Raw genomic sequence first — 27143 nt, 5'->3', positions numbered from 1 at the left:
AATTATGCCAACTTGAGACTTAGGACACATGAGGTAACTTCCAGAAATACTAAATACTTTCAGTCTCCAAAAATCATAATAATAATTACTGGGTAAAGTTTGAGGAAGTTAAAGCAAAACTTGCCATTTCCTTAATCCTCCGGATCTCAGCAGAACCTCTTTTCCCTGAAGGCACTACAGACTGAGGAAAGGCGGGGAGAGTCTTGGGGACAAGACCAGTCTATCTGCCAGGAGAGGAGCCTTCCCTTTAGGTTCTTAAGAGATCCTAAGCCCAGGGGCAAGGCGTGGTGGCTCACGCCTATAATCCTAGCACTCTGGGAGGGCGAAGCAAGTGGATTGCTTGAGCTCAGGAGTTCAAGACCAACCTGAGCAAGAGCAAGGCCCCATCTGTAAAAACAGCTCAGCTACTTGGAAGGATAAAGTAAAAGGATGATTTGAGCCCAGGAGTTTGAGGTCTCTGTGAGCTATGAGGCCACTGCACTCTACCAAGGGTGAAAGTGAAGAGCAATCCTAAACCTCAAAAGGGAAGCTGCTGCTGCTTGACAGAGGACAACACTTTGATTAGAATAGTCAGCTCTAATTATCCAGAGGAGATGAGCCAGTACATTCATTAACCAGGCCATTCTCCTTTTTGTTGTACAACTTTCATCATTTTATGTTGAAAATAGGAAAAAGTGAATTTGGCTACTATTCACAGATCTTGAAAAGGCTAAAAGGATGAACAAGGTTTTCAAGCCAGTATTTCCACATGTGGCTAGACTTTAACTGAAAATTAACAGTTATTGACTCTCTTAGAGTAGCGAAGAAAACTGAAGCTACAAAGCCAGGTGCAGTGGCTCACACCTGCAATGCTAGCACTCTGAGAGGCCAAAGAGGGAGGATCCCTTGAGTTCAGGAGTTTGAAGACCAGCCTGAGCAAGAACAAGACCCTCATCTCTACTAAAAATAGAAAAAATTAGCCAGGTGTTGCGGCTATGAGCTAGGCTGATGTCACAGCACTCCAACCTGGAACAACAGAGTGAGACTGGAGGACAGGCGAGGAAGGGAAGGGTAGAAAAGGGAGGGGAAGAAAAGAGAGAGGAAATTGAAGCTATAGATTTAACTTCTTTCTTAAGATACCCAAATCACCCACTATTAAGGATATAAAAGCAGGCACATAAGTCTTTCCTTCTAGTGTATAAGCCAGTGATTCATAATATGTTACTAGCTTTTTATACACTCCCATTATCACATTTCTTGATTCCTAACTATTAAAACAAGTATGTGTATTTTGGCCCAGCAGTCCACAGGTAGTCAGAGTCACAATAGTATCTTTGTGAAAAAATTATGATAATGATAGTAAACAATTACATAGACCTTACTATGTGTAGAATGTATTCTAACAACCAAAACAAACATGCTGTGTTATTAACCTCATTTTGCAGGTGAGGAAACAGAGACCTAGAGAGATTACTATCACTTCACCAGTAGGGGTAGAACTAGGATAAAAGCACAGGCAGTCCAACTCCAGACTCAACCTGCTCTCAACCACAATTCCATCCTGCCTTCAAGTGTGGGCCAAATGAGTACACTGCAGGAATCACAGAAAGGTAGAGGCCTTAGTTTTCTTCCTTCTCCTATACAGTAGAAATGTGAAGTCCAGAGGAATTAAGTGACGTACCCAACATCACATAGTAAGTAGTAAGTGGAAGAGCCAGGACTCAGAGCCCAGATCTTCTAATTCCAAGTTCACTGATCTGTCTACCACACTATATAAATCTAGAAAAAAATAGTAAAGCAAAGAAAAAGACAAAGAATCAACCTTGATTAAATATCTAATGCTTTAGTTATTTGAGCAAATGTATAATAGTTATGTAACTTTTTATTCAAATGTTTATTGTTTCCCTATTATATGCTTTACAAATTTGTAGATAACACAAATGGAGGATAGAAAGTTAAGAAGAATTAAAGTTTAAAGGAATCTCAGAAAGTTAGAAGTATGCACCAAATCTCACAGGACAAAATTTAACTAGGGCACCTATAAATTTTACACTGTAGTTGAAGATAATCAAAGGCACAGCACTAACTGGAGGGGAGATAACAACAATTCACGTACAAGGTTTGGCCACTTTATCATCCAACTGATCTTAAGTTTCATATGATCCAATAGAGTGATGGAGCTGCTTTAGGAAAAAAAATAGAAAAAAAGACAGAAAAATGTAATGCAACTTTAGGTGGTACTTTATATGGTCCAGATTCAGGGATTATAGCTGGTCCTCCTAGTGGAAGGCTGGAAATGGATCAGGTTAATACAACCCTTTCATTTTACAGATAAAGAAAACAAGACCCTAGGGTGGTGCCTGTGGCTCAGTGAGTAGGGCGCCGGCCTCATACACCAAGGGTGGTGGGTTCAAACCCGGCCCCGGCCAAACTGCAAGAACAGTTACAAAATAAAATAGGCAAGCGTTGTGGCAGGCACCTGTAGTCCCAGCTACTCGGGAGGCTGAAACAAGAAAATCACCTAAGCCTAAGAGCTGGAGGTTGCTGTGAGCTGTGACGCCAAGGGCGACAAAGTAAGACTCTATCTCAGAAAAAAAAAAGAAGAAGAAGAAGAAAGAAAAAAGAAAACAAGACCCTAGAGAGGGAAAGATATGTCCTTTCACAAACACATAAAAAAGTAAAATGTTCTTTCCCAATAACCATAAAGGCTTTTTCTTGCTTTTACTATCAAAATGTGAAGTATTTTTTTTTTTTTTTGGTAGGGACAGAGTTTCACTTTATTGCCCTCGGTAGAGTGCCGTGGCATCACACGGCTCACAGCAACCTCCAACTCCTGGGCTTACGCGATTCTCCTGCCTCAGCCTCCCAAGTAGCTGGGACTACAGGCGCCCACCACAACGCCCGGCTATTTTTTTGTTGCAGTTTGGCTGGGGCTGGGTTTGAACCCGTCACCCTCAGCATATGGGGCCGGCGCCCTACTCACTGAGCCACAGGCACCGCTCAAAATGTGAAGTATTAAAAAACTAAAAACACAGGGCAACTCTGTATCATTCAGAAATCCATTTGCTTCAGGCCACAAGTCAAATTAGGGGAAGCCTTCTAAATGCACAAATGAACAGGGCATGGGTTCTCCTACAGCTTATAGCTAATGCTGTCTTTAAATCTTTCTCTTACTTATTTAAGTAATATTTACTGACACCTATTTTGTCTCAGATCCTTGAGATGATTAAGAGTTTCTGCTCTGATTGGTGGGGAGAAAGAGACAAGCTAAGCAGATACAGGTCTGAATAAGCAGCACAGAGTGCTACTACAGCACAGAACAGGAACACTTCTTTCAACAAAGGGTTTCCAAAGGCAGTAACACTGACATGCACCATGTGGTCCAGTTGAAAAGAGGGTACAGGCATTTCAGGTTGAGATCTACCAGTTTTTAAATGAAGCTGGAGTACTAGGTGCTTGTAAGGCCAAGACAGGAAATAAAACTAGGGAAACAGGCAAGGGAGTAGATCATAAGAACCCTTTTAAGTTGAGCTGAAGAATTTGAACTTTCTTCTAAAAGAAGAGGGGAAATATAGATGGATTTTAAGCAAGAGCCTGCTATAGACAGCTCTGTATTTTAGAAAGATCACTCTGGCTAAAGTTCAGATACAAATGGGGGGTGGGGGGAAAGAGAAGAAAATCGAGGAAATAGATTATTTCAACAGTCCTAGAGAAAAAACCCCGAAGACTCAAACCAAGACAATAGGAAGTCTTGAGACTAATGAGGTGACTCGTAAATGTAAGTATGAGCTGGGTCTAAACTGAAAACTATCTAAAATTCTAAATACTGATTGGCAAGATCTCACATAATGTACACATTTGAGGGTGTGTTCAGCATGCCCCCTGGGTGAAGGCCTGAACTACAATTTGAACTTTACCTTAGAAATGAAAACAATGTAACCTAAACATTTGTACCCTCATATTAATCTGAAATAAAAATAATAGATAAATAAATAAAATTCTAAATACTGATTGTTAAAACCCAGACAAACTGCCCCTGTCTTCCTGTATCTTATTTATATCTGCTGAAGAGATAATGATGTTGTTGTAAAAGACAGGTGCTCATAATAAGCAGATCTCATCAATCACTATTGGTGATTTCTTCCCTATGTTTGTACGGTACTCCCTTTACTTCCCTATGCACACATGTGGTCACCACATTTTCAAAGCAAAAACAATAAATTTAACTGTCCAAAGCGATTGTTATAATGATAAGGAATTAGGAAATACACAGTAATGGAAAGTGAGGTGTCCAGATTAGAGAAGATAGCTTTTTTTTTTTGGAGACAGAGTCTCAAGCTGTCATCCTGGGTAGAGTACAATGGAGTCATCATAGCTCACAGCAACCTCAAACTCTTGGGCTCAAGCAATTCTCTTGCCTCAGTTTTTTCTATTTTTAGTAGACACAGAGGTTTTGCTCCAGCTTTTGTTCAGGCTGGTCTTGAACTCATGAGCTCAAGCAATCCACCTGCCTCAGCCTCCCAGAGGGCTAGGATTACAGGCCTGAGAAGATAGCTTTCAAATGTAAGCTAGCCTGACACCTAGAAGAGATGTCTGATCTTTGCTAGGCAGAATTTGGTCCAAGAGGTATACATAAGAGGAAATTTTGCACTTAAAAACAACTCCTAGTTGCCAACACAATGAACAGTCCTTAGGATGTATGCTCTATAGTCAAAGAACTTCAAGCATAAGAAGAATGACTTCTGACAAGGGTAGGATTAAGTAGGAGGTTGGATTGGTTAATGCGTAAGGTCCCTTCCAAGTCTAAGAGAAAAACAGAATATGTTATAAACATTAAGTGTGGAGTAAATTAGAAAACTGTACAGAGAGAGGACTTTCTAGAACATAGTATCTTAGAACTATAGAGCTAAAAGGAACTCCAGAGGCAACTTAGTCCAGTGATTTTTCTTTTTTTTGGCCGGGGCCGGGTTTGAACCCACCACTTCTGGTATATGGGACCAGCACCCTACTCCTTGAGCCACAGGCACCACCTAGTCCAGTGATTTTTCAACTCTGACATCATACTTTTTCAAGCAAATCACATAAGGAATTCAACATATTAAAGCAGTGTTCAATAGTATAAGCCAATTTTATATATTCAAATTTATGTTATTTATTTAAAAGCCAACTGCATAACCAATCACATAATTTGGGGGGGAGGAGTGAGACAAGAGTTTCATTTTGTCCCCTTTGTAGAATGCTGGGCTTTCATAGCTCACAGCAGCCTCCAACTCTTAGGCTCAAGCAATCCTCTTGCCTTAGTTTTTTCTATTTTTAGTAGAGACAGGGTCTCTTGCTTTTGCTCAGGTTGGTCTTAAACTTGTAAACTCAAGCAATCCACCTGCCTTGGCCTTCCAGAATGCTAGGATTATAGGCGTGAGCCACTGTGCCCGGCCCAATCACGTAATTTTTATTAAAATTGAGGGATTATATTAATTGCAGTTAGATTAGCCTCAATATCTGGTTCATTTCTATTCTGTATTTTATTGCAGAGAATCAGTTTTTAATAACTTTCATAGAAGTAAATAGAAGCAAAAGTAACAGTTTCACAGTTTGCCTGATAATCTCAGGATATTATTATGCAAATAGAATGATAAAAACCTAAAAGAAATATTTGTTTCAAAGTTGAATGCTGTCACTATCTAAAACTATGTACATTCTTTTTTTTCTTTTTGCAGTTTTGGCCGGGGGCTGGGTTTGAACCTGCCACCTCCGGCATATGGGGCAGGCGCCCTACCCATTTGAGCCACAGGCGCTGCCTTGTATATTCTTTATAATATGTAGATATAAATAGAAAAGTGAGACAAGTACAAAAAATTTTATTATTCACTAAGCCAATATTAAACATTATAGCATAGCACTGTACCCACTTGCTATTATGGACTTAACACCTGAACTCATACAAGTGGGCCCTGCCTAGAAGATGATGATAAAATGATGATGACATTGATGATTATTACCAGGTACAAGACCTATCTTCTATAGTTTGTTCCACAATACTTCCAGTTTTTTTTCTTTTTTTTGAGACAGAGCCTCAAGCTGTCGCCCTGGGTAGAGTGCTGGGGCATCACAGCTCACAGCAACCTCCCACTCCTGGGCTCAAGTGATTCTCCTGCCTCTGCTTCCCAAGTAGCTGGGACTATAGGCATCCGCCACAACGCCTGGCTATTTTTTTGGTTGCAGCCATCATTGTTGTTTGGTGGGCCTGGACTGGATTCGAACCCGCCAGCTCAGGTGTATGTGGCTAGCACTTTAGCTACTTGAGGCACAGGCACGAAGCCAATACTTCCAATTTTTTTAAAAAGATCAGATTTGATCTTCCTGTTTTTAATCAAGTGTACATTACGAGCAGTACAAATATATACAGAGAGATGGTAGAGAAAATTGATTCTCTGACGATACCCAATTGGCAAGCAGTAATTATACCAAATGTGTTATTTAAAAAAAAAAATTTTTTTTAATACAGGAAATACATCATAAAATTAAAATTATAATAAGGGTGCAGTCGGCTGGACTCAATGGTTCATGCCTATAATCCTAGCACTCTGGGAAGTCAAGGATTGCCTCAGCTCATGGTTTCGAGATCAGCCTGAGCAAGAGCAAGATCTCCCCCACACCTTGAAAAATAGCTGGGCATTGTGGCGTGCGCCTATAATCCCAGCTACTTGGGAGGCTGAGGTAAAAGTAGCTTAAGCTCAAGAGTTGGAGGTTGCTGTGAATTGTAATGCCACAACACTCTACCGAGGGTGACAAAGTAAAACTTTGTCTCAAAAAATAAATAAAATAAGATAAAATGGGCACAGAGTATCTTCCTCTGAGGAAGATTTGGTATCCATAGTCCCAAACTGAAAAACTACTTCTCTACTTTTATAGATGAACTAAACACAGCACATTTCCAATGTAACTATTAAGTGTTGGAATCAAAGTCGTTTCATAGAAATAAAAAGCTTTATACTGTACTTTCTTCCCTTTATTTCAATGTATTTTATGGTTGTTTATGCAATTAATATATCTAAAATGTACAAAAGAAAACATTTAAAAGATAGGGTGGTGGCTCTATACATAGATAGTTGTGTAGAATAGACAGTTCCATAGAAAATCCCATACTAAAGACAAACTTTTAAACTATTAATCAATTAGTAATTTAGAAATGTTATTAGCATAATGCATAGGGAAAGGAAAATAGCATCCTCTGCCTAAATGATATTTATTTTCTCATTACATCTGAAACAGTAAATAGGACCAAATAAGGGAAGCCTGCTTACCTCTCACTAAGCTCAAATACAGGAAACCCACTTTGGGGTGGTTTTTTAAAAACATACCACCATACAATCAAAAATACCTCTAAATGTCCATCTCTGTTTTTTGTCTGAAATAGAAACACACTGGGATCTAGATATTTCATCAAAAGCTTTTCTGGGATTCACTGGAAAGGACATGGGAATGATTGAATCTAACTCCAATTCTGTCAACCGTTCATGCACTTTTAATAGAAAGCGAAGTAGCAAGTGATCAAGTCCCTGTCTTAACTCAGGACACACTATCACAATGATAGTACTAAAAGCAATAAGACCTAAGGGTATACTCCAGGAAAAGTTAGACCTTATTAATAATCCTCAACTATGGAGATTCAGAATCAGCTGAACTTGGGTTGACCCCTATATAGGGAGTTGAGAAGTCAACAGAATATAAAGTAGCTAATAGTAATATGGGAAGAAAGAGGATTCTGCTACCACTATACAACCCAAACAAACAAAAACTTAAAAATTAACAGAGCCCAATTCCTAGGGAAGAGAACCGTTAGTTTCCTACCTTGAACAGGATGACTTGGATACACATAGCTGAACTGTGCAGCAGCCAGAGGGGGCAGGAACAGTATCAATCATGTCAAAGAGACACAGGCACACCAGTGTTCTAGGATGCACCACAGCAAGGACACTACTCAACCCTTTTCTCCCACTGATTCTTACTCCCCTGCCTTTTCTCACCCCAACATATACCAAATCCAGAAACTTTTCCAATCTCACAAGTTTTCCCAAGTCTATACCTGGAGGAAAGTGATAGAGTTACTGTATGTTTCTGTTTCAAAAACAAGGATCCAAAAAACTATTCTGAGACTGAGAAAGCAAAGAAAGGAATGGCTTGATTCTCTAAAATATGACACAAATGAGCACAGCAGCCACTTCCCTACGGCTTCGAGCCCAGACATCACCTCATCTAACCAGCATCCTCAAGCCAGACAGCCTCAGAGAACAGGAAAGGGTCTAGGTCCTGAAGTGGCCCGAGGGCAGTCCAGTTACCTCACTGCGTACTTACACTCACTTACTGGCCCTTTAAGGAAACAACTAGGAAGACCTCCGTCATTTACCCCACCCTCAAAAGCCCCACAGTAGATTTAAAGAGTAACTCCGCACCAGTTAGTTACCTGCTCTGCCCCTGGCACATCTCTTCCAGTATAGAACACCAGCAACTCCAAGAATGTGAGTCAAAATAAAGATGGTTGGTGGCAAATAAGATGAATCTAAGAGAGGCATTTCCAGGCCTGTCCTTTCTCCTCCCTTGAGTTAGCCACAAGTGTTCAGCTCAGCAAGGGCCTCTGCATGCCTTTCTCCTGAGGTTACTGCTGTCCTGTACTATCAGTACAGAGGCAGAGGCCTGGAGCTTAGCGTTGTCAGAAACTTCCTGGCAGCTTCTCCTCCATCTCGCCTCTGACTGTTTTTCAGCAAGCAACAGTAGACTGGGACTAAAACTGTACAGCGTATCTCAGACAAAGCCCAGGAAACAACTGGCCAGTGGGGGAGGGGAAAAGGAAGGAGGAACAAGGAGAATGAAAAGGAGCCTCTAACCCAGTGTCAAGCTGACTCAAACCTCTATCTTTGGCATCCTCTGCTCAGCTTAAACAAACAAACCTCAAACCCTTCTACAGGGAGGGAGGTGTCAGAGGACGTCACACTCTTTAACTTTCCATTCCAAGCCTGGTTGGAAGGCCTGACTTCAGGATGGAGCCAAGAGAAAAAAGTCACAGAAGCACTAGGGAACCTCTTGTGGGAAAGTGGCAAAGTACACAGGATATTTAAGCATCACAAGTACTTCAATGCTGATGCCATGGGAGGGCAACTCTGCTACCCACACCACGGGAGTAACAAGGGACTGGAACGTCACTACAAAGAGGATACAGAAAGAACAAGCTCCCATGAAGCAGACTAACAGACATCTAGGCATGAAAAAGATCAGCAAAGAAAACAAAATGCTCTAAAAAATGTTTGGGGACCACTTTTCAAAGGTTGAAAAATATCCATGTGACTGGGGCCGCCGGGCATGGTGGCTCATGCCTGTAATCCTAGCACTCTAGGAGGCCGAGGCACGTGGATTGCTTGAGCTCACGAGTTCGAGACCAGCCTGAACAAAAGAGACCAAAATAGAAAAACTGAGGCAAGAGAATCGCTTAAGCCCAAGTTGGAGGTTGCTGGGAGCTATGACGCTATAGCACTCTACCCAAGGCAACAGCATGAGACTCTGTCTCAAAAAAAAAAAAATCTATGTGATTTCCTCTAGTTATTCAAGGGGGCATCAGGAAATTCAGTGACAGCAGAAAAGAAAACCAAGGCCTTCTAACAAATCAAAACTTGATACAGACATTGTATCAGCAACTGAAAACACTAATTTACCACTAAAATGGCTAAAATTAAAGACTGATAATGTCAAGACTTGGCAAGAACATGAAGTAAATAAAACTCACACACACTGCTAGTGGGGATATAAATTGGTACAAACACTACAGAAACAGTTTGGCAGACTGTAATAAAGTTAAACATACATATACCAGATGACCCGGCAATCTCACTCCCTGGTATTTACCCAAGAAACATAAAGACATATATTCACAAAAAGACCTAAATACGAATGTTTTTAGCAGCATTATTCAAAATAAACAAAAACTGAAAAATAAATGTCCATCAACTGGTGAACTTACACACAAATTGTGGTGCATTCATATAACGGACCACTATTCTGCAATAAAAAGGAACAAGCTACTGACTGATACATACAATGATACGGACGATTCTCGGAAGCAGTATGCTGCATGAAATAAGCCAAACACAAAAGTGGCTCACCCCCGTAATCCCAGCACTCTGGGAGGCTGAGGTGGGTGGACTGCTTGAGCTCAGGAGTTCAAGACCAGCCTGAGCAAGACTGAGACTTTATATCTACTAAAAATAGAAAAACCAGCCAGGCGTTATGTGGGCACCTGAGTCCTAGCTACTCGGGAAGCTGAGACAAGAGGATCACTTGAACCCAAGAGTTTGAGGTTGCTGTGAGCTATGATGCCACAGCACTTTACCCAGGGCAACTGAGACTCTGTCTCCCCCCCCAAAAAAAGTGACATGCTGTTATTATCCCATTTAAATGACATTCTAGAAAAGCAAAACTATAGGGATAGAAACCAGAAAGTACTGGGGGTTATAGGGAAGAAAATTGAAAAGGGTCACAAGGGAAATATAAGGGGTGATAAAAGTGTTCTTTGTATTGATTGTGGTGGTGGCTCCACAACAACATATATTTGTCCAAACTCACTTAATTGCACACCTAAAAGGGTACAAGGGTACTGTATATAAACTAAATTTCAACAAATGTAACAAACATAAAATTCACTTAAACGCTGAGAAGAAGTTTACAAAGCGTAAATTGAATATCAAAAGTCTCACAGTCCCACTGCCCCTCTCCTTGTCTGCTTCACCACAAAGACAGACTTTACAAAGCACAGTGTGGACGCGTAACATAACACTGATGACCCAATGACCAGGAATAAATCTAAAGATCTGTGTGACACTGAGCATCCTTCCCTCAGGAAGGTAAGGGTTATAGAGCCTCATCTTCCTACCAAACTAGCTCTTTATTTCTAGGGGGTCAATTATACTTTAGTACACAGAAAGATTCTATATTGCTTTAGACATCTCTAAAATTACCTTTTTTCTATTAAAAGAAAAGTGCTTTAGATGTGAATAATTTACAGTAATCTACTACACAAATATAATAAAGGAGTCCTTGATAGGGTGACTAATATTAATAGGAACTTTTTAATCTGGCATCAAGATCATCTACAACTTTTTGCTAACTTACATTTCATTCATTTATTTCACACTATGTGCCGGGCCACGTTCTAGGTACCAGGGACATAGTGGTGAACAAATCAAAGATTTTACTCTCACAGATTATATACTATTAGAGGAAGACAGAAAGTAAACACAATCAAGTAAATATATAGCTTGTCACATAAATTCTATGGAGAATACTAAAGGAGATAAGAAAAAAGGGGAGTGGCTATGGCAGGAGAAGTTTGCAATTTTATATATAGGATGCTCAGGGAAGGCACACTAATAAGGTGATATTTGAGCAGAGACCTAAAGAATAAAAGCAAATGCTGGGCACAGTGGTTCATGCCTGTAGTTCTAGCAACTCCAGGAGCTGAAGTACCCTGTTTCCCCGAAAATAAGACAGTGTCTTATTTTAAGGTGTGCTCCCAAAGATGCGCTAGGTCTTATTTTCAGGGGACGTCTTACCTTTCCTGTAAGTAGGTCTTATTTTTGGAGGATGTCTTATTTTCGGGGGAACAGGGTAGGAGTATTGATTGAGTCCTGGAAATTGAGGCTGTAGTGAGCTATGATAACACCACTGCACACCAGTCTGGGAGACAGAATGAGACTCTGTCTCTAATAAAAAAAAAAAAAAAAACAGAAAATACGAGCAAACATGTTCTCTTTATCTGGAGAAAGAATGAACTAAAGAACAGCAAGTGCAGAGAGTCCTCAAGGCAGAAGTACGCTTGGTGTGTCCAGGCAACATCCAAGAACTAGAATGGCTGGAGCTGAGAGAAAAAAAGGGAAGAGTATCAAGAGAGGGGTCAGACTGCCTATGGCTGTAGGGCCATTTGTAAAGCCTTCAGCTTTTATTCCAGGTAAAACGGGAAGGCTTTGGAGGGCTTTGTGTGATACAGTGACATGATTTAACTTAGCTTTTGAAAGGATCGCTCTTGTTGCAATGTTGAGATCAAACTACTGAAAGACAAGAGTGGGTGCAGGGAAACCAGCTGAGAAATGATGATAGCTGGGACCAGGGTGTGGTAGTGGAAATGGTGAGATGTGGAAAAAGTATAGAGGGAATCATCAGAATTTGCTGATAGCCTGGATATAGAAAGAGGAAGGAAGGAATAAAAAAATAGGGTTTTTGGCCCGAGAAACTGACAAGACAGGACTGCCATTGCCTGAAATGGGGGAAGACTACCAGAGAGGTGAGGGCTTGGGGTTCCTATGTGATTAGTGGGGGGCTATTCCCTTTGAATACATTAAGTTTAAAATGCCTACCAGAGATTCAAGTGGAATTTTGTGGGGTTTTCTTTTTTGTTTAAGAGAGAAGGTCTCACTGTCACCCAGGCAGCCTCCAACTCTGGGACTCAAACAATCCTCCCTCCTCAGCCTCCTTAGTGGTTGGTATACAGGCATGAGCCACCATGACCTCAAGTAGAACTCTGAATAGTCAAGTGAATATATGAATCCAGAGTTCAAGAAAGGTTGGAAAGTTAAAGCCAGGAGACCAGATGACATTCACTTAGGGAGTAAAACGCAAATAAAGAAGAGATCAATTTCAAAGACTACATAAGAGAAGAGGAAAATCACCAAAAGAAATGTTTTGGTTGTTTTTTTTTTTTTTTGCAGTTTTTGGCCAGGGTTGGGTTTGAACCCGCCACCTCCAGTATATGGGGCTGGCGCCCTACTCCTTTGAGCCACAGGTGCTGCCCACCAAAAGAAATTTTTAAAACAGGAGACAGTAGATTATAAGGAGAACCAAAAGAGCAAGCTATCCCAGGAGCCAGGTGAAGGAAACATCAGAGCTATTTGTGTGTCAAGATGGGGATTGAGGAAAAAAGTAAAAAGAAGAAAAAAACAAACAAAAAAACAAAACAAGATGAGGATTAAGACTTGACCTTTCAAATGCTTCACAAGTTCTTTAAATAAAAAGAAAAGAAAATTGGCCATTGAATTTAGCAGTATAGAGGTTGGTTTTGACTTGGACAAAAGCAGTTTTTTTTTTTTCTTTTTTACTCCAGAATATAGAATAAGACAAGGGCAGTTTTGATGGCATAGTGGAAAAACAGCTTGACTGGAACAATTTAAGAGTGAATGAATGAGAAGACAGCAATCAGTGATGACAAGTAAAAACAACTCTTTCAAGAAATTCTGCACTAAAGGGAGCAGAGAGAGGAATGTAGGGTCAAAAGAGAATTCTTCTTGACACGTGAAATGTAAAAAGTGTTTGCTGAAGGGAATAAGCACTAGAGAGAGGAAAATGATGTTATAAACCAATGGTGCCTAAGCTGAAGCTTCCTCTCTTGTGTAACAGAGCATTTCATTGATTCATTCAATTTAAAAATATGGAACATTATGCTAGACACTGTGGACATGAGGATGTTTATGACATGCTCTTTGCTGTGGAGAAGCAAAGCTCCCAGACGGTGATGGTCAAAGAAGACGCACTTGCTTGGTAGGGAAACTAACATATTTTTTAAAGAGCTACTGTAAAGCACCTTCACATCCATTACTCCATTTAATTCCTGTAATATCCCTGGGAGGTATATATGAGCACCACCCCATTTTATAAATCAATAACTTGAGGCTCTGAAAATTCAAGGAATTTTGTCAAAGACTATTACTTCTAAAAAAGACAAACTAACATCTGAATTTTTAGCCACCTGATTTCAAATCAATATATTTTATCACAGCTCAGCACCCATAGCACAGTCGTTATGGTGCCAGCCACATGCACCCATCATAATTCAAAGACCAAAACCTAGAAACATAATGCTTACAAAAGAGAAACAACTTTTTAAAAAAAAGTTTTTGTTTTGGGCGGCGCCTGTGGCTCAGTGAGTAGGGCGCCGGCCCCATATGCCGAGGGTGGCGGGTTCAAACCCAGCCCCGGCCAAACTGCAACAAAAAATAGCCGGGCGTTGTGGCGGGCGCCTGTAGTCCCAGCTGCTTGGGAGGCTGAGGCAAGAGAATCGCATAAGCCCAAGAGTTAGAGGTTGCTGTGAGCCGTGTGACGCCACGGCACTCTACCCGAGGGAGGTACAGTGAGACTCTGTCTCTACAAAAAAAAAGAAAAAAAAAAAAGTTTTTGTTTTATTTTGAGACAGGGTCTCATTCTGTTGCCCCAGGTTAGAGTACAGTAGCATCATCATAGCTCACTGCAATCTCAAACTCCTGGGCTCAAGTGATCCTCCTGCCTCAGTCTCCTGAGTAGCTCAGACTTTGAAACTGGCTGGTTCAAACCCGTCCCAGGCCAGCTAAACAACAACGAAAACTGCAACAAAAAAATAGCTGGACATTGTGGCAGGCACCTGTAGTCCCAGCTACTTGGGAGGCTGAGGCAAGAGAATCGCTTAAGCCCAAGAGTTTGAGGTTGCTGTGAGCTGGGATGCCACAGCACACTACTGAGGGTGACATAATAAGATACTGTCTCAAAAAATACATATATATATAAAATATATATAATCACATTGCCTCCCTCTGCTAAAAAGCTCTTGCAAAATAAGTACACTAACTTCAGGTTAAGCAATTTGAGATATTTATATGTTTGAAATACAACTGCTTTATAAGACTTAGCATAAACATAACTACGCCTTCAAAAAAAAAAAAAACACAAAAAGACTCCACCTAAGGAGTCTACGGAAAGAATTTCAACTTCAACATAAAATATTACCCTGTTAATGCTAGCCATATCACCATGTCAGAGTCACCTTTTCTGTAGTTTTACAAATACCTTCACCATATTTTCATTTCCCAAAGTGAAAGCCATTTCTGTGCCCTAGAAGAGAAATGTAATGGCTAGCAGAAGCCATTATAAAACTGTGTTAATTATGGCTCAGTGCCTGTGGCTCAAGCGGCTAAGGCGCCAGCCACGGCGGGTTCAAATCCAGCCCAGGCCCGCCAAACAACAATGATGGCTGCAACCAAAAAATAACCAGGCGTTTTGGTGAGCACCTATAGTCCTAGCTACTTGGAAGGCAGAGGCAGAGGAGAATCGCTTGACCCCAAGAGTTGGAGGTTGCTGTGAGCTGTGAGGCCACCGCACTTTACCCAGGGCAACAACTTGAGGCTCTGTCTCAAAAAAACAACTGTATTAATTAGAAAATCATATATATATTTGTGCCATTCAAAAACACCTAGGAAATTTGGAAGAATAAAAAATCTGAAGCACTTGGGCGGCGCCTGTGGCTCAGTGAGTAAGGCGCCGGCCCCATATGCCGAGGGTGGTGGGTTCAAGCCCAGCCCCGGCCAAACTGCAACAAAAAAATAGCCGGGCGTTGTGGCGGGCGCCTGTGGTCCCAGCTGCTCGGGAGGCTGAGGCAAGAGAATCACATAAGCCCAAGAGTTAGAGGTTGCTGTGAGCTGTGTGATGCCATGGCACTCTACTGAGGGTGATAAAGTGAGACTCTGTCTCTACAAAAAAAAAAATCTGAAGCACTCGAGTATCAAGATACACTCTGAATCTACCTTTATTATTATAGAGGACAATGAAAAATATCCAAAGTAACTTTCTTATAAGATCTTCCTGAGATGGAAGATCTTGGATACATAAACTTTTCCACATAAGACAGGTAAGAAGTTTGCCTGTTTGCAGCCTTTATATCTGTGTGTGTATGTATGTATGTACAAAGAAAGAGAGAAGAAGAAGGGACTGCCTTTGTGGAAACAAACAGATTTTTCACTTAGCAAAACTAAGATGGATCTGTTAAGTGCAGTCACTTACAGGAAGTGGTTAGAGGCTGGCAGGAGTAAATGACTAGTTTTTTGTTTGTTTGTTTGTTTTAAGAGATCATTTATTATACAAAGAACAGGCCTTTAAAGTCACACTTCCACCCCTAAGGATATCCCTTGCTAACAGCCAATGGGCAAAGCCTCAAACCATCAGAGGAGCCTGGTATAAGCAAGACTCAGAACGTTATTAAGATTTTAGGCTTGCTTCTCTTTGGGACTGCTTCACTCACAGGAACTTAGGATGGTCTCCCACAACCATTACCCGTAAGAAATCTCAACACACATCAACACCCCAGAATTACTTCAACGTTTGCCATTGAGATCAAAACAAGCTCATGATAAAGTAGGGTCGACATTTTATTCAAACTAACATGAAGTTTTCCTTGGTCTCGACATAACTGATACACACACGCATCAGAACTTCAGCAGCTACAGACTAAAAATTTAAGACCCATCATAATTCAAAGACCAAAACCTAGAAACATAATGCTTACAAAAGAGAAACAATTTTTTTTAAAAAAAGGTTTTGTTTTATTTTGAGACAAGGTCTCATTCTGTTGCCCCAGGTTAGAGTACAGTAGCATCATCATAGCTCACTGCAACCTCAAACTCCTGGGCTCAAGTGATCTTCCTGCCTTGTCTCCTGAGTAGCTCAAACTATAAGTGCATGCCACCATACCCAGCTAATGTTTTAAATTTTTGTAGAGACTGGGTCATGCTATGTTGTTCAAGGTGGTATCAAATTCCAGCTGGTCTCAAGTGATGCTCTTGCTTCAGCCTCCCAAAGTACTTGGTTTATCTGGCCTCTGTACCTGTGAGCCTCTGTACCTGGCCAAGAAGCCTTTAAAACACACACACACACACACACACACACACACGGGGTAGTGCCTGTGGCTCAGTGGGTAGGGTGCCGGCCCCATATACCGAGGGTGGCAGGTTCAAACCTGGCCCCAGCCAAACTGCAACAAAAAATAGCTGGGCGTTGTGGCAGGCGCCTGTGGTCCCAGCTACTCAGGAGGCTGAGGCAAGAGAATTGCCTAAGCCTAGGAGTTGGAGGTTGCTGTGAGCTGTGACACTACAGCACTCTACCGAAGGCAATAAAGTGAGACTCTGTCTCTAAAAAACACACACACACACAACAAATATATTTGAGGTTATAAATCTGGTAGAGGGAATAGCATATGACTGAAAGGACTAGAAACTTTGGGTTTCTGGAAATTGCAGGATCCAGGCATCAAAGCCTGGCCCTGAACTTCTCGTCATCTATCTCTTCCCATAAGTACACCAGGCATCTAGCTGCAGACAGGTAGAGGATGTTGGCCTCTAAGGTTTAGCAAGGTGGTACCAATAAAACAATAAACTTGCAAAGGCCCAAAATGTTAAAAGAATTTTCTACATATCTAAGTGTCACTGAATACAGAAAAGTTCAACATTTCTTGCTCAGTAAACCTAGATGCCATGAGCATTACAGTAATTACAAGCCCAGTCTGCCTGGGTTCAAATCCAAACTTCTACACATTCACATTTAGCACCTTTGGGCACATTACTTAACTTCATGGAACCTCAATTTCCTCATGTGTAAAATGATAATAATATCTGTCTCATAGAGTTGTAGTAAGGATTAAATACGTTAATACATTTAAGGTGTTTAATATGTGCTCAATAAATATTGGCTATTATTATCCTTATCTGGAAGAGCAACAAACAAACCACATCTGACCACAAAGACCTCTGAACATTGCTCAACTACACAAAACTTTGGCAAACTGATAATTTACCTATCACCTAAATTACCTAATTCCCCATCTCCAATCTGCCAATTCTGTCCTTACCAGGAGAGCATATATAATGACTGACATGTTTTAAATGCTCAATGAACGTTTACTTATAACTTTATCCTAAAACTTTGAATTTTTCCCTGTCACCAAATTAAGCCCAAAACTCTTTGGCTTCACAATATTTCCCTCATCAATCCTGCAATATTTTTCCTTTCCATATCTCTATGTCAAAATTCCATTCCTATGGACCAGCTTAAAACTAATACTTCCACAGAGATCTCCCTGGTCCGTCTCTCCACCCTAGCTAGAAGTAAACTTCTCCCTCCCTTGAGCTTTTTTTATATTTCAACAGTTTTTCTGTTATGATGTTTAGTATATTCTACTTTATAATATACTTAAGTACCTATTTTTACTCTTTCACTAAATTAAGATTTTAAAGCTAGATGAATATCTGCTCTCTTTTAGAAAATCTGTTACTAAATAACTATTTGTAGAATGAGTGAATAAATTAACTAATGGACAAAAGGGTGCAAAGAGCACTATAAGAACAAGAAATATAAGGGGAAAGCACACTAGAAAGAGCATAACTCGGCCCAAAAAGCTGTGAAAATTCCCAAATGTGAACGTTACTTCTAGCAATGCATCTATTTTGAGCACAAAGACATACACCAGACAGCAAGTGCCTGGAAAGCCAGCCATTCATCTTATAGAAGGAAAAACTCAAAATTTTCCTCTAGATAGGCCCAGTAGATAATGTACAGTAACTGAGGAGACGAACCACCCTTGTTACTGACCTTCCAAATCTAACAGGGAGTTTAAAGAAAAAAGGGACCCCAAGAACACAAGTATAAGTTTTACATTTTTCTTTTTTTTTTACTTTTTTTTGGTTTGGCCGTGGCTGGGTTTGAACCCGTCACCTCCAGTATATGGGGCTGTGGCCCTACCCCTTTGAGCCACAGGCACCGCCCAATTTTACTTTTTTCTTAGAGCTGGAAAGAAGCCAGCGTATTAATTCAGAAATTTCACTTCTGGAAATGTCTCCAGATATGGATTCTGCCTAATAGCTAAACTCTGGGTGGCTTCTTTGTCAAGCTCAGCAACTGAGGTTCTTACCCTTGAGAAAGAGAAAGAAAACGGAAAGTACATGGCACTCTACCTAGGGCACAGTGAGACTCTGTCCAGTAAAAACAAGTAAAGCTAAAGAGTAAGGGTAGAAAATAAAGTGGAAGATGCTTTGGTACAGCACGTGAAAAACTCACTCTTAAACCCTAGAGCTTCTCCCTTTTCTTTCTCTCTCTGCCTATGACTCTAAACATCACATAATCTTTCAGCCAAATCTAGATTCAAATTCTGATTTTACCTTTTCTCTAGCTGTGTTTTTGAACCAATTACTTAATCTCTTTAATCCTCACTTTCTTCATCTATAAAATAGGAACAAAATTACCTCTTTGCAATGTCACAGTAAGGATTATATGATAAAATGCATGGAATATTTGGCATACAGTAAGCATTAACTAATTTAAAACATTATATATATTTTTCTCTTTTTTTGCTCTGTCACTGGGGCTAGAATACAGTGGCATCAGCATAGTTTACGGTAACCTCAAAATCCTGGACTCAGGTGATCCTTCAGCCTCAGCCTCCGAAATCGCTGGGACTATAAACATGTTTCACCACACAAGGCTAATTTTTATTTATTAATTATTTTTTTTCTTTTTTGAGACAGAGCCTCAAGCTGTCACCCTGGGTAGAGTGACGTGGCATCACAGCTCACAGCAACCTCCAATTCCTGGGCTCAAGCGATTCTCCTGCCTCCACCTCCCAAGTAGCTAGGACTATAAGCACCCACCACAATGCCTGGATATTTTTTGGTTCAGCCGTCATTGTTGTTTGGCGAGCCCAGGCTGGATTCGAACCCACCAGCTCAGGTGTATATGGCTGGTGCCTTAGCTGCTTGAGCCACAGATGCCGAGCCTTTATTTATTTATTTTATACAGATAGGGTCTTGCTATTGCCCAGTCTAGCCTCAAAAGTGCTAGGATTACAGTTGTGAGCTACCATGACTGGCTAAAAACATTAAATATTAGCTCATTAAAGTTAACTATTGTTATCATCATTACTATAGAAGAGCATTTATACCGTAGCAGAGCACCAATTATCTTTGGTGGCCAATGCAAGAAAGTAAGTCAAGGTAAAGTGTGTGATATTTAACAGCTCTAAGCTACCAACACAATGAATAAATGAAGTGAGGCTTCAACAGCATTGCTTCAGAAAGGGGAAGGCCATAATCAACTTTAATGGCAATAATACCATTTTAAGTAATCCCTCTCCCTGGAATTCTGACCACTTCCCCCAACAAACTTTTCTCAGAAAACTGGCAGGTTGGAGGTAGGGATTAGGTAATTTAGGTGATAAGTAAATTAGCCGGTAGTCAACATCTTAAATAGAGAAAAGAATATAAAAGAAAAGAAACTCTCTCTAGAGGCACTCCTCCTGAGTCTTGGCCAAGGATTGTTACACTTTTGTCCAGAAATATTCTTATTCCAAGTGAATGCATAGTAAGAGATAATTCGCATCTTATTCCTATCTAGCCTAATTGATTTTTAAGATGCTTTTCCAAATAAAAACAAAAAATGGACTCAATGGGAAACATCCTTAGTGTGGTCTGGCTATGAAACAAGTGATCAACTTTAATTTTCCTGAGACACCTTGAACACAGGAAGGCAAAGTGGACCTGACAGTCTTATATGGATGACATGCAGCTGATCAGGAGCTCAACAAAAAGTAACCTGGCATTCCTGCGACTGTCAATAGGTAATAGCTACTTTCAAGGCTCCAAAGAGCCCAGCCCAAGGCCAGGCTAAGGCTCCGAAGGAGAGCCCATTCCAACGTGGGAGAGGCAGACTTAAACTATTTATCCATGGAAACCAGGCTTTGCACACAAACAAATAGCCAATTTTAGTCTGTGAGATAGTTTTCCAGACCCTAGTAGTAACTCTCAATGAAAAAGAGGAAGAATTTGCCACCTGAAGATAAAACGTTTCTTTCAGCTTCTTTCCACCTGCTGACCCCTGGAGCCTGGTCAGAACCCAAAATCACAACACAAGAATTATTTCAGTCTTTCTCAGGAGTGTCTACCACCAGCCTCTGCTTCTTTTCCAATAAAACCTTCTGTTTTCGGGTGGCACCTGTAGCTCAAGAAGTAGGGTGCCAGCCCCATATGCCGAGGGTGGCAAGTTCGAGCCCAGCCCTGGCCAAAAACTGCAACAACAACTACAAAAAAAACAAAACAAAACACCTTCTGTTTTCATGACCCTTTACCTGGAGTCCAAGAGCCAAAGTCAAACAAAATGGACAATATATATGTATATATATGCCTGTTTCTCAGGGTAGTTATGAAGCTTAAGTAACCAATGAATATAAAGTACTTAGGCACACATAAGAAGCTTAATAAATAGGCTTGGCGCCTGTAGCTCGGCGGCTAGGGTGCCAGCCACATACAGTGGAGCTAGCAGTCAAATCCAGCCCTGGTCTGCCAAACAACAATGACAACTACAACCAAAAAATAGCTGGGCATTGTGGTGGGCGCCTGTAGTCCCAGCTACTTGGGAGGCTGAGGCAAGAGAATCGCTCAAGCCCAAGAGTTTGAAGTTGCTGTGAGCTGTGCCATCACAGCACTCTACCGAGGGCAACAAAGTGAGAGTCTGTCTCAAAAAAACAAAAAGATGCTTAATAAACAATTTCCCTCTATTTAAAAAAAGTTGCTCCTAAAATCTTAGCTCATAAAACCAATTCTATCTCAGCTTTTTTTTTCTTTTTGAGACAGAGTCTCACTCTGTCACCCTGGGTAGAGTGCCACAGCATCATAAGCTCACAACAACCTCAAACTCTTGGTCTTGAGCAATCCTCTTGCCTCAGCCTCCTAAATAGCTGGGACTACAGGCACGTACCACTACCCCCGGCTAATTTTTCTATTTTTAGTAGAGAGGGGTCTCACTCTTATTCAAGCTTGTCTTGAACTCGTGAGCTCAAGCAATCTACCTGCCTTGGCTGCTCAGAGCGTTAGGATTACAGGTATGAGCCACTGAACCCAGCCTCTATCTCAGCCTTGATATCTTTCTTCATCTAGTGTCTGGAATTATCTATTCTTCGAATACTCATATCCACAAAGTTCTTAAGTTTACATCACTTGTTTCTGCTCTAATATGAAAAAAATAAATAGTCAATGTGCAAAGACGCTACAGTAAAGACAAGGAATATGATTGGTGTATCACAGGTTTAGTGAGGTTCTCTCATTTAGAGCCTAAACCCCCAGTGACCCCTACTGGACAAAGATAGATATAGAAGACTGAGTTTTATAATCAAGACAAAGAAATCCTGTGTTGCCTTTAATTCCAGTGAAATTCACACATAGAACTTGCATTATATAAACTCAAGCTTCTCTCAAAACCTATATACACCCATAAGATAGAAGGCAATAAAGCTATGTTCAGTCAGCTCATTCCTTTCATGGGAAACATCAACACCATTGGTTGGCTTAATGGCTATCCCAATTGGATCCACTGTATATGGCTTTGTGATAAGTCCTTATGCAAAAAAGAGAAAACAGAGGAGCAGTCACTGGCCTACAACCCCTACCGCCAGCACCCTGCAATCTTTCCATTTCCTGAGGTGATTCACTCTTAGCAGAGCCCAGACTACCAGCCAGTAGTCAGGGGCATTGTGTATGCCTGGTGAGTAATGCTTCCCCAGTGCATCCTCTCAGCTGCCTCTGAGTGAACAAGTCATAAAAGGAAATCTGGGTGACAGAACACATGCCCCATCCTGAATACAAGGAGAGTTCCTCTCAGCACCCCGCAGGGACTCAGGAGTGTAGAGAATTCCCTCCAATGGCAGCCAGGTGGCAATGCAGAAAAGGCAAAGGCAGTCAGTAAAGCCAACTATAACAAATTTATTCTCTAAAATCTGGGGACTGCAGCTTCTACTTTGGATAAAACCAAAAGTGGTATGCATGAGGCAGAGCCAATCCAGCTTAGAGGGAGATCATGGTTCATTCCACCATAGACTGCTTGGTTACCAACAGTTCTGCCCAGTGGAGAATGCAAACCAAACCAGCCCCATTATCAAACAATCTGCCATCACTCAGCCTCACATTGTGAGCCAAGGCCCTAATGAGAAGCGAAATCTCTGCAGAAGAGGGCACCCTCGTAAGTATCTGCCCATCCACCCTCAAGTGCCCAAAGTAGGCGATGAGGAAGAGGCCAGCATCTGGCCTTTTTTGTTCATAATTCTGAAATACTAAGGAGGCACAAATATTTTTGTTACATAGATAGCTTTCACAATGCTTAAGTCCGGGCTTTCAGTGTGCCCATCACTGGAATAGAGTTCCTTGTATCTGATAAGTAGATTTTTACCCCTCCTCTCCTCAATCCCCCACCTTTTTGATTTTCAGTGACCTTTACATCTCTTTCTGCCTGGGTGTACTCATCGATTATTTCTCAATTATTAGAGAGTACTTGTGTTTGTTATTCCATTCCTGAGGTAATTCATTTAGGATAATGGTCTCTAATTCCACCTACGTTGCTACAAAAAACATTATTTCATTTGTTTTTATAACTGAGTAGTACTCCACGGTGTATACATATACCACATTTTCTTTTTTCTTTGAGACAGAGTCTCACTGTGTCACCCTTGGTAGAGTGCCATGGCGTCACAGCTCACAGCAACCTCCAACTCTTGGGTGATTCTCTTGCCTTAGCCTCGCGAGTAGCAGGGACTACAGGCACCTGCCACAATACCCGGCCAATTTTTGGCTGCAGTTGTCATTGTTTGGCAGGTCTGGGTTGAGTTTGAACCAACCAGTTCCAGCATGTGGCTGGCACCCTAGCCACTAAGCTACAGGCACTGAGCCAGGATTTTTTTTTTTTTTTTTTGAGACAGTCTCACTATGTCACCCTTGATAGAGTGCTGTGACATCACAGCTCACAGCAACCTCATCAAACTCCTGGTGATTCTCTTGCCTCAGCCTCCCAAGTAGCTGGGACTACAGGTGCCTGCCACAACACCTGGCCATTTTTTGGTTGCAGTTGTAATTGTTGTTTTAGCTGGCCAGGGCCGGATTCGAACACGCCAACCTCCGTGTATGTAGCCGGTGCCCTACCCACTGAGCTATGGGTGCCACCAGGCTATACCACATTTTCTTTTTTTTTTTTTTTTTGTAGAGATAGAGTCTCACTTTATAGCCCTTGGTAGAGTGCCGTGGCCTCACACAGCTCACAGCAACCTCCAACTCCTCGGCTTCAGCGATTCTCTTGCCAGCGATTCTCGTTACTCCCTCCCGAGTAGCTGGGACTACAGGCGCCCACCACAACGCCCGGCTATTTTTTGGTTGCAGTTCAGCCGGGGCCGGGTTTGAACCCGCCACCCTCGGTATATGGGGCCGGCGCCTTACCGACTGAGCCACAGGCGCCGCCCTATACCACATTTTCTTATTCCACGCGTGAACAGATGGGATTTAGGTAGATTCTACACCTTTGTGACTGTGAATAGTCAGCATCTAGCTTTTTTTATTAGTGACTTGATATTCTATAGCTCCTGAACACATAATAGTTAGTTCAACTTTCTTCCAAAAGATGTTCTTGGACAGGAATCCATGGAGCTAGGTGCACATATTTAAGAGTTAGTTAAGTGAGAGAAATGGAGGATGATCTTTGACACAGGTAATTTACTTCAAAGATACTTTGAGCAAATCTCTGATGAATTGTCAAATAGCAATGTGCTAATTAACTAGGACCCAATTAGGTCTGCATTCTACTGTCAGGTGAAGACAGAATCACCCTAAATATGTCATATCACTGATTTTTAAAAATTTTCTTGAAATCAGGGCACTTTCAGTACAATTGTCTTTATTTATACCAACCTTATACTCATATGCCTTGGAAGAAAACCATTACTCCAATTCAGTTTTTGACAAAGCCCGAAATACTCAAGATCTGAGGGAGGGAAAGAGAGGAGGACAGAGGAGGGGAGACAGAAAAGGAGGGAGAGAGCAAAGAAATTACTTGTGGCATATCTAATTACTAAAATAAAAAAGATATTTATAAAAATTCTCAACAAAAATGAAACAAAAGATGCTTGCTGGCTAACCTTTGATTAACCAGACTAATTAATAATATATAAGATTCTATAGATGCACTTACACATTAGAGAACTAGAGAATGAGAATAGAGGCCTGGTTCTGTTCTTAGATTGTAAGACTTCAGGGTCATTTAACCACACTGGATCTGTTTACTCATTCATAAAATGAGTTGAAATTCTAGATTTCAATTCTTTTCCAGCTCTAATGTTCTATGCTTCTGTGAAATGTGAAATATTTAATTGCTTAGGTTCAGTGTTGTTATCAAGAACAAAAAAATTTATAAAGCCAGCTTATACTACCCTTTAAGAGCTTACACTCTACAGAAATATGTATACAAATAATTTTAACATACGACAGGAGAGGCAGGCTCGGTCCCTGTAGCTCAAGCAGCTAAGGCGCCAGCCACATACACCAGAGCTGGCGGGTTCAAATCCAGCTGGGGCATGCCAAAAAACAATGACAACTACAACCAAAAAATAGCTGGGCATTGTGGCGGGTGCCTATAGTCCCAGCTACTTGGGAGGCTGAGGCAAGAGAATCGCTTAAACCCAGGAGTTGGAGGTTGCTGTGAGCTGTGATGCCACAGCACTCTACCCAGGGCAACACCTTAAGGCTCTGTCTCAAAAAAAAGACAGGAGAGGCATAATCATGAGGGGGGCAAAATTCTAAGAATTTAGTGAACAGAACTTTAGAAATGCAGTCAATGGAATAGTCATTTCCAGTTGCAGAAATTTAAAATAAAGACTTCAATGGATGAGGCATATAAACTGGGCCTAGAAAAATGTGTAGGGTTTCAACAGTCTGAAATAAAAAGAGTAGACATTCCAGGAGGACAGATGGCATGAGCAAGAGATTGGAAAAAAGCAAGTATGAATGACATTAGAACACAGGGCTCAGGTTTCTGGCGTGAGGAGGGACAGAGAGGGAGAGGGAATTAAACTAGGAAGATTAACTCTGCCAACTTTACGTTACTCTGGGCAGACTTAACATGCACATTTATCTCCATTGCTTTTTGAAACCTCAGAAAAGTGAAAGTAAAGGATTAAAAATGGCACAAATCCACAAAAAATAAATAGCAACAAAAAAGTTTGATAAACTGAAGAGTATATAAATAGATGGCCACTAATTTAGATTTCACCTTTCTCTTTCTGCTATATGGCTGGGGGAAATGGAAGACAATAAGAAACAAGGTAAACTGTGCTGCAGTGGCCAGGAGACTCAGAAAGCCAGGAAGCACCAGGACTCTCTGAAAGCTAGTAGAATGGGAAGGAGTGCTATAGGGTGAGGCTAAAACAAATTTGCCAAGTCTTCAGGCCCAAATGAGGTCATCGATGAGGTGTGTCAGAGAAAACAGAGGTATTAGGTGAAACTTGACATAATGAGCAATAAGCTCCTTCCCCCTTTTGGCAATACCAGAGCTCTGGCTGCCAGAATTGGCCTCAGACAGAAGACTGCCAATTCTCTAGGAAACCATTCTCCCCTACCTGGCTATTTATTAGGAGTTTACCATTTAAGAAGTCCCACCAATCAGCTTTTTAGGGCCAAACTCTCAAACATGAAGATCACCAAGAAATATCAGGTATTGTAAGAGAGCCTCTAACATGAAACACAGATGAAATTGAAACAAACAGAAGAAGCTAGGAAGAAACAATACTGGAAGCAGAGGAAAATACTTGTGAAAAAAAAGTAAGAGGAAGACTAATATTCACAGACAGCTTGAAAAAGCACTACTAGCCAGGTGCAGTGACAAAAGCCAGTAGTCCCAGCTACTTAGGAGACGGAGGCAAAAGGATTGCTTGAGCTCAGGAGTTCGAAGCCAGCCTGGGCAACACAGCAAGATCCTATCACTAAAGAAAATAATAATAGTTTTTAAGGGCAATCTGCCATAAAACAAGACTAAGTATTAGAGAAAGGAACTGTCAGGTAATAAGAAAAATATGCTTAGGAAAAAAGTATGACAGCAAAAATAAATAAATCTAAAGAAGATTTAGAAGATATAGATGGCTCAGCACCCGAAGCACAATGGTTACGATGCCAGCCACACACTGAGGGTGGCAGGTTTGAACCCCGCCCAGGCCAATTAAACAATTGCAACCAAAAAATAGCTAGGCGTTGTGGTGGGCGCCTGTAGTCCCAACTACTTGGGAGGCTGAGGTAAGAGAATTGCTTAAGCCCAAGAGTTTGAGGTTGCTGTGAGCTGTGACGCCACAGTACTCTACAGAGGGTGAGACACCTCACACAGTGAGACTCTGTCTCAAAAAAAAAAAAAAGATAGAGCTGAGTATCTCTACCATAAATGAAAAAAAAAAGAAAAAGAGAAAACATATTGGGGGTGAGGGAACCAGAAGATCAACTGAAAAAAATCTAACATTCAACTAATAAAAGAACCAGAAA

The 27143-nt window shown here is 41.1% G+C and overlaps 1 protein-coding gene across 9 annotated transcripts in view; it reads right to left on the bottom strand.

Annotated features, from left to right (window-relative positions):
* The window catches only part of MACF1 (microtubule actin crosslinking factor 1), a 401452-nt gene that overhangs the window by 258540 nt on the left and 115769 nt on the right, over positions 1-27143 (bottom strand). Inside the window, exon 1 of one of the 9 annotated variants that reach the window (XM_053575607.1) lies at positions 8444-8703. The exons of the other annotated variants lie outside the window; for them this stretch is intronic. Within the exon in view, the coding sequence (XP_053431582.1) occupies positions 8444-8552 (109 nt within the window). The 5' untranslated portion in view covers positions 8553-8703. Of the gene's footprint in view, positions 1-8443; positions 8704-27143 lie in introns of those variants that run through there. 9 annotated transcript variants of the gene reach the window in all.

The sequence above is a fragment of the Nycticebus coucang genome, chromosome 22, assembly GCF_027406575.1.
Source record: "Nycticebus coucang isolate mNycCou1 chromosome 22, mNycCou1.pri, whole genome shotgun sequence".
In the NCBI taxonomy this organism is placed as follows: Eukaryota; Metazoa; Chordata; class Mammalia; order Primates; family Lorisidae; genus Nycticebus; species Nycticebus coucang.
This window is presented reverse-complemented; position numbering and strand designations above follow the sequence as displayed.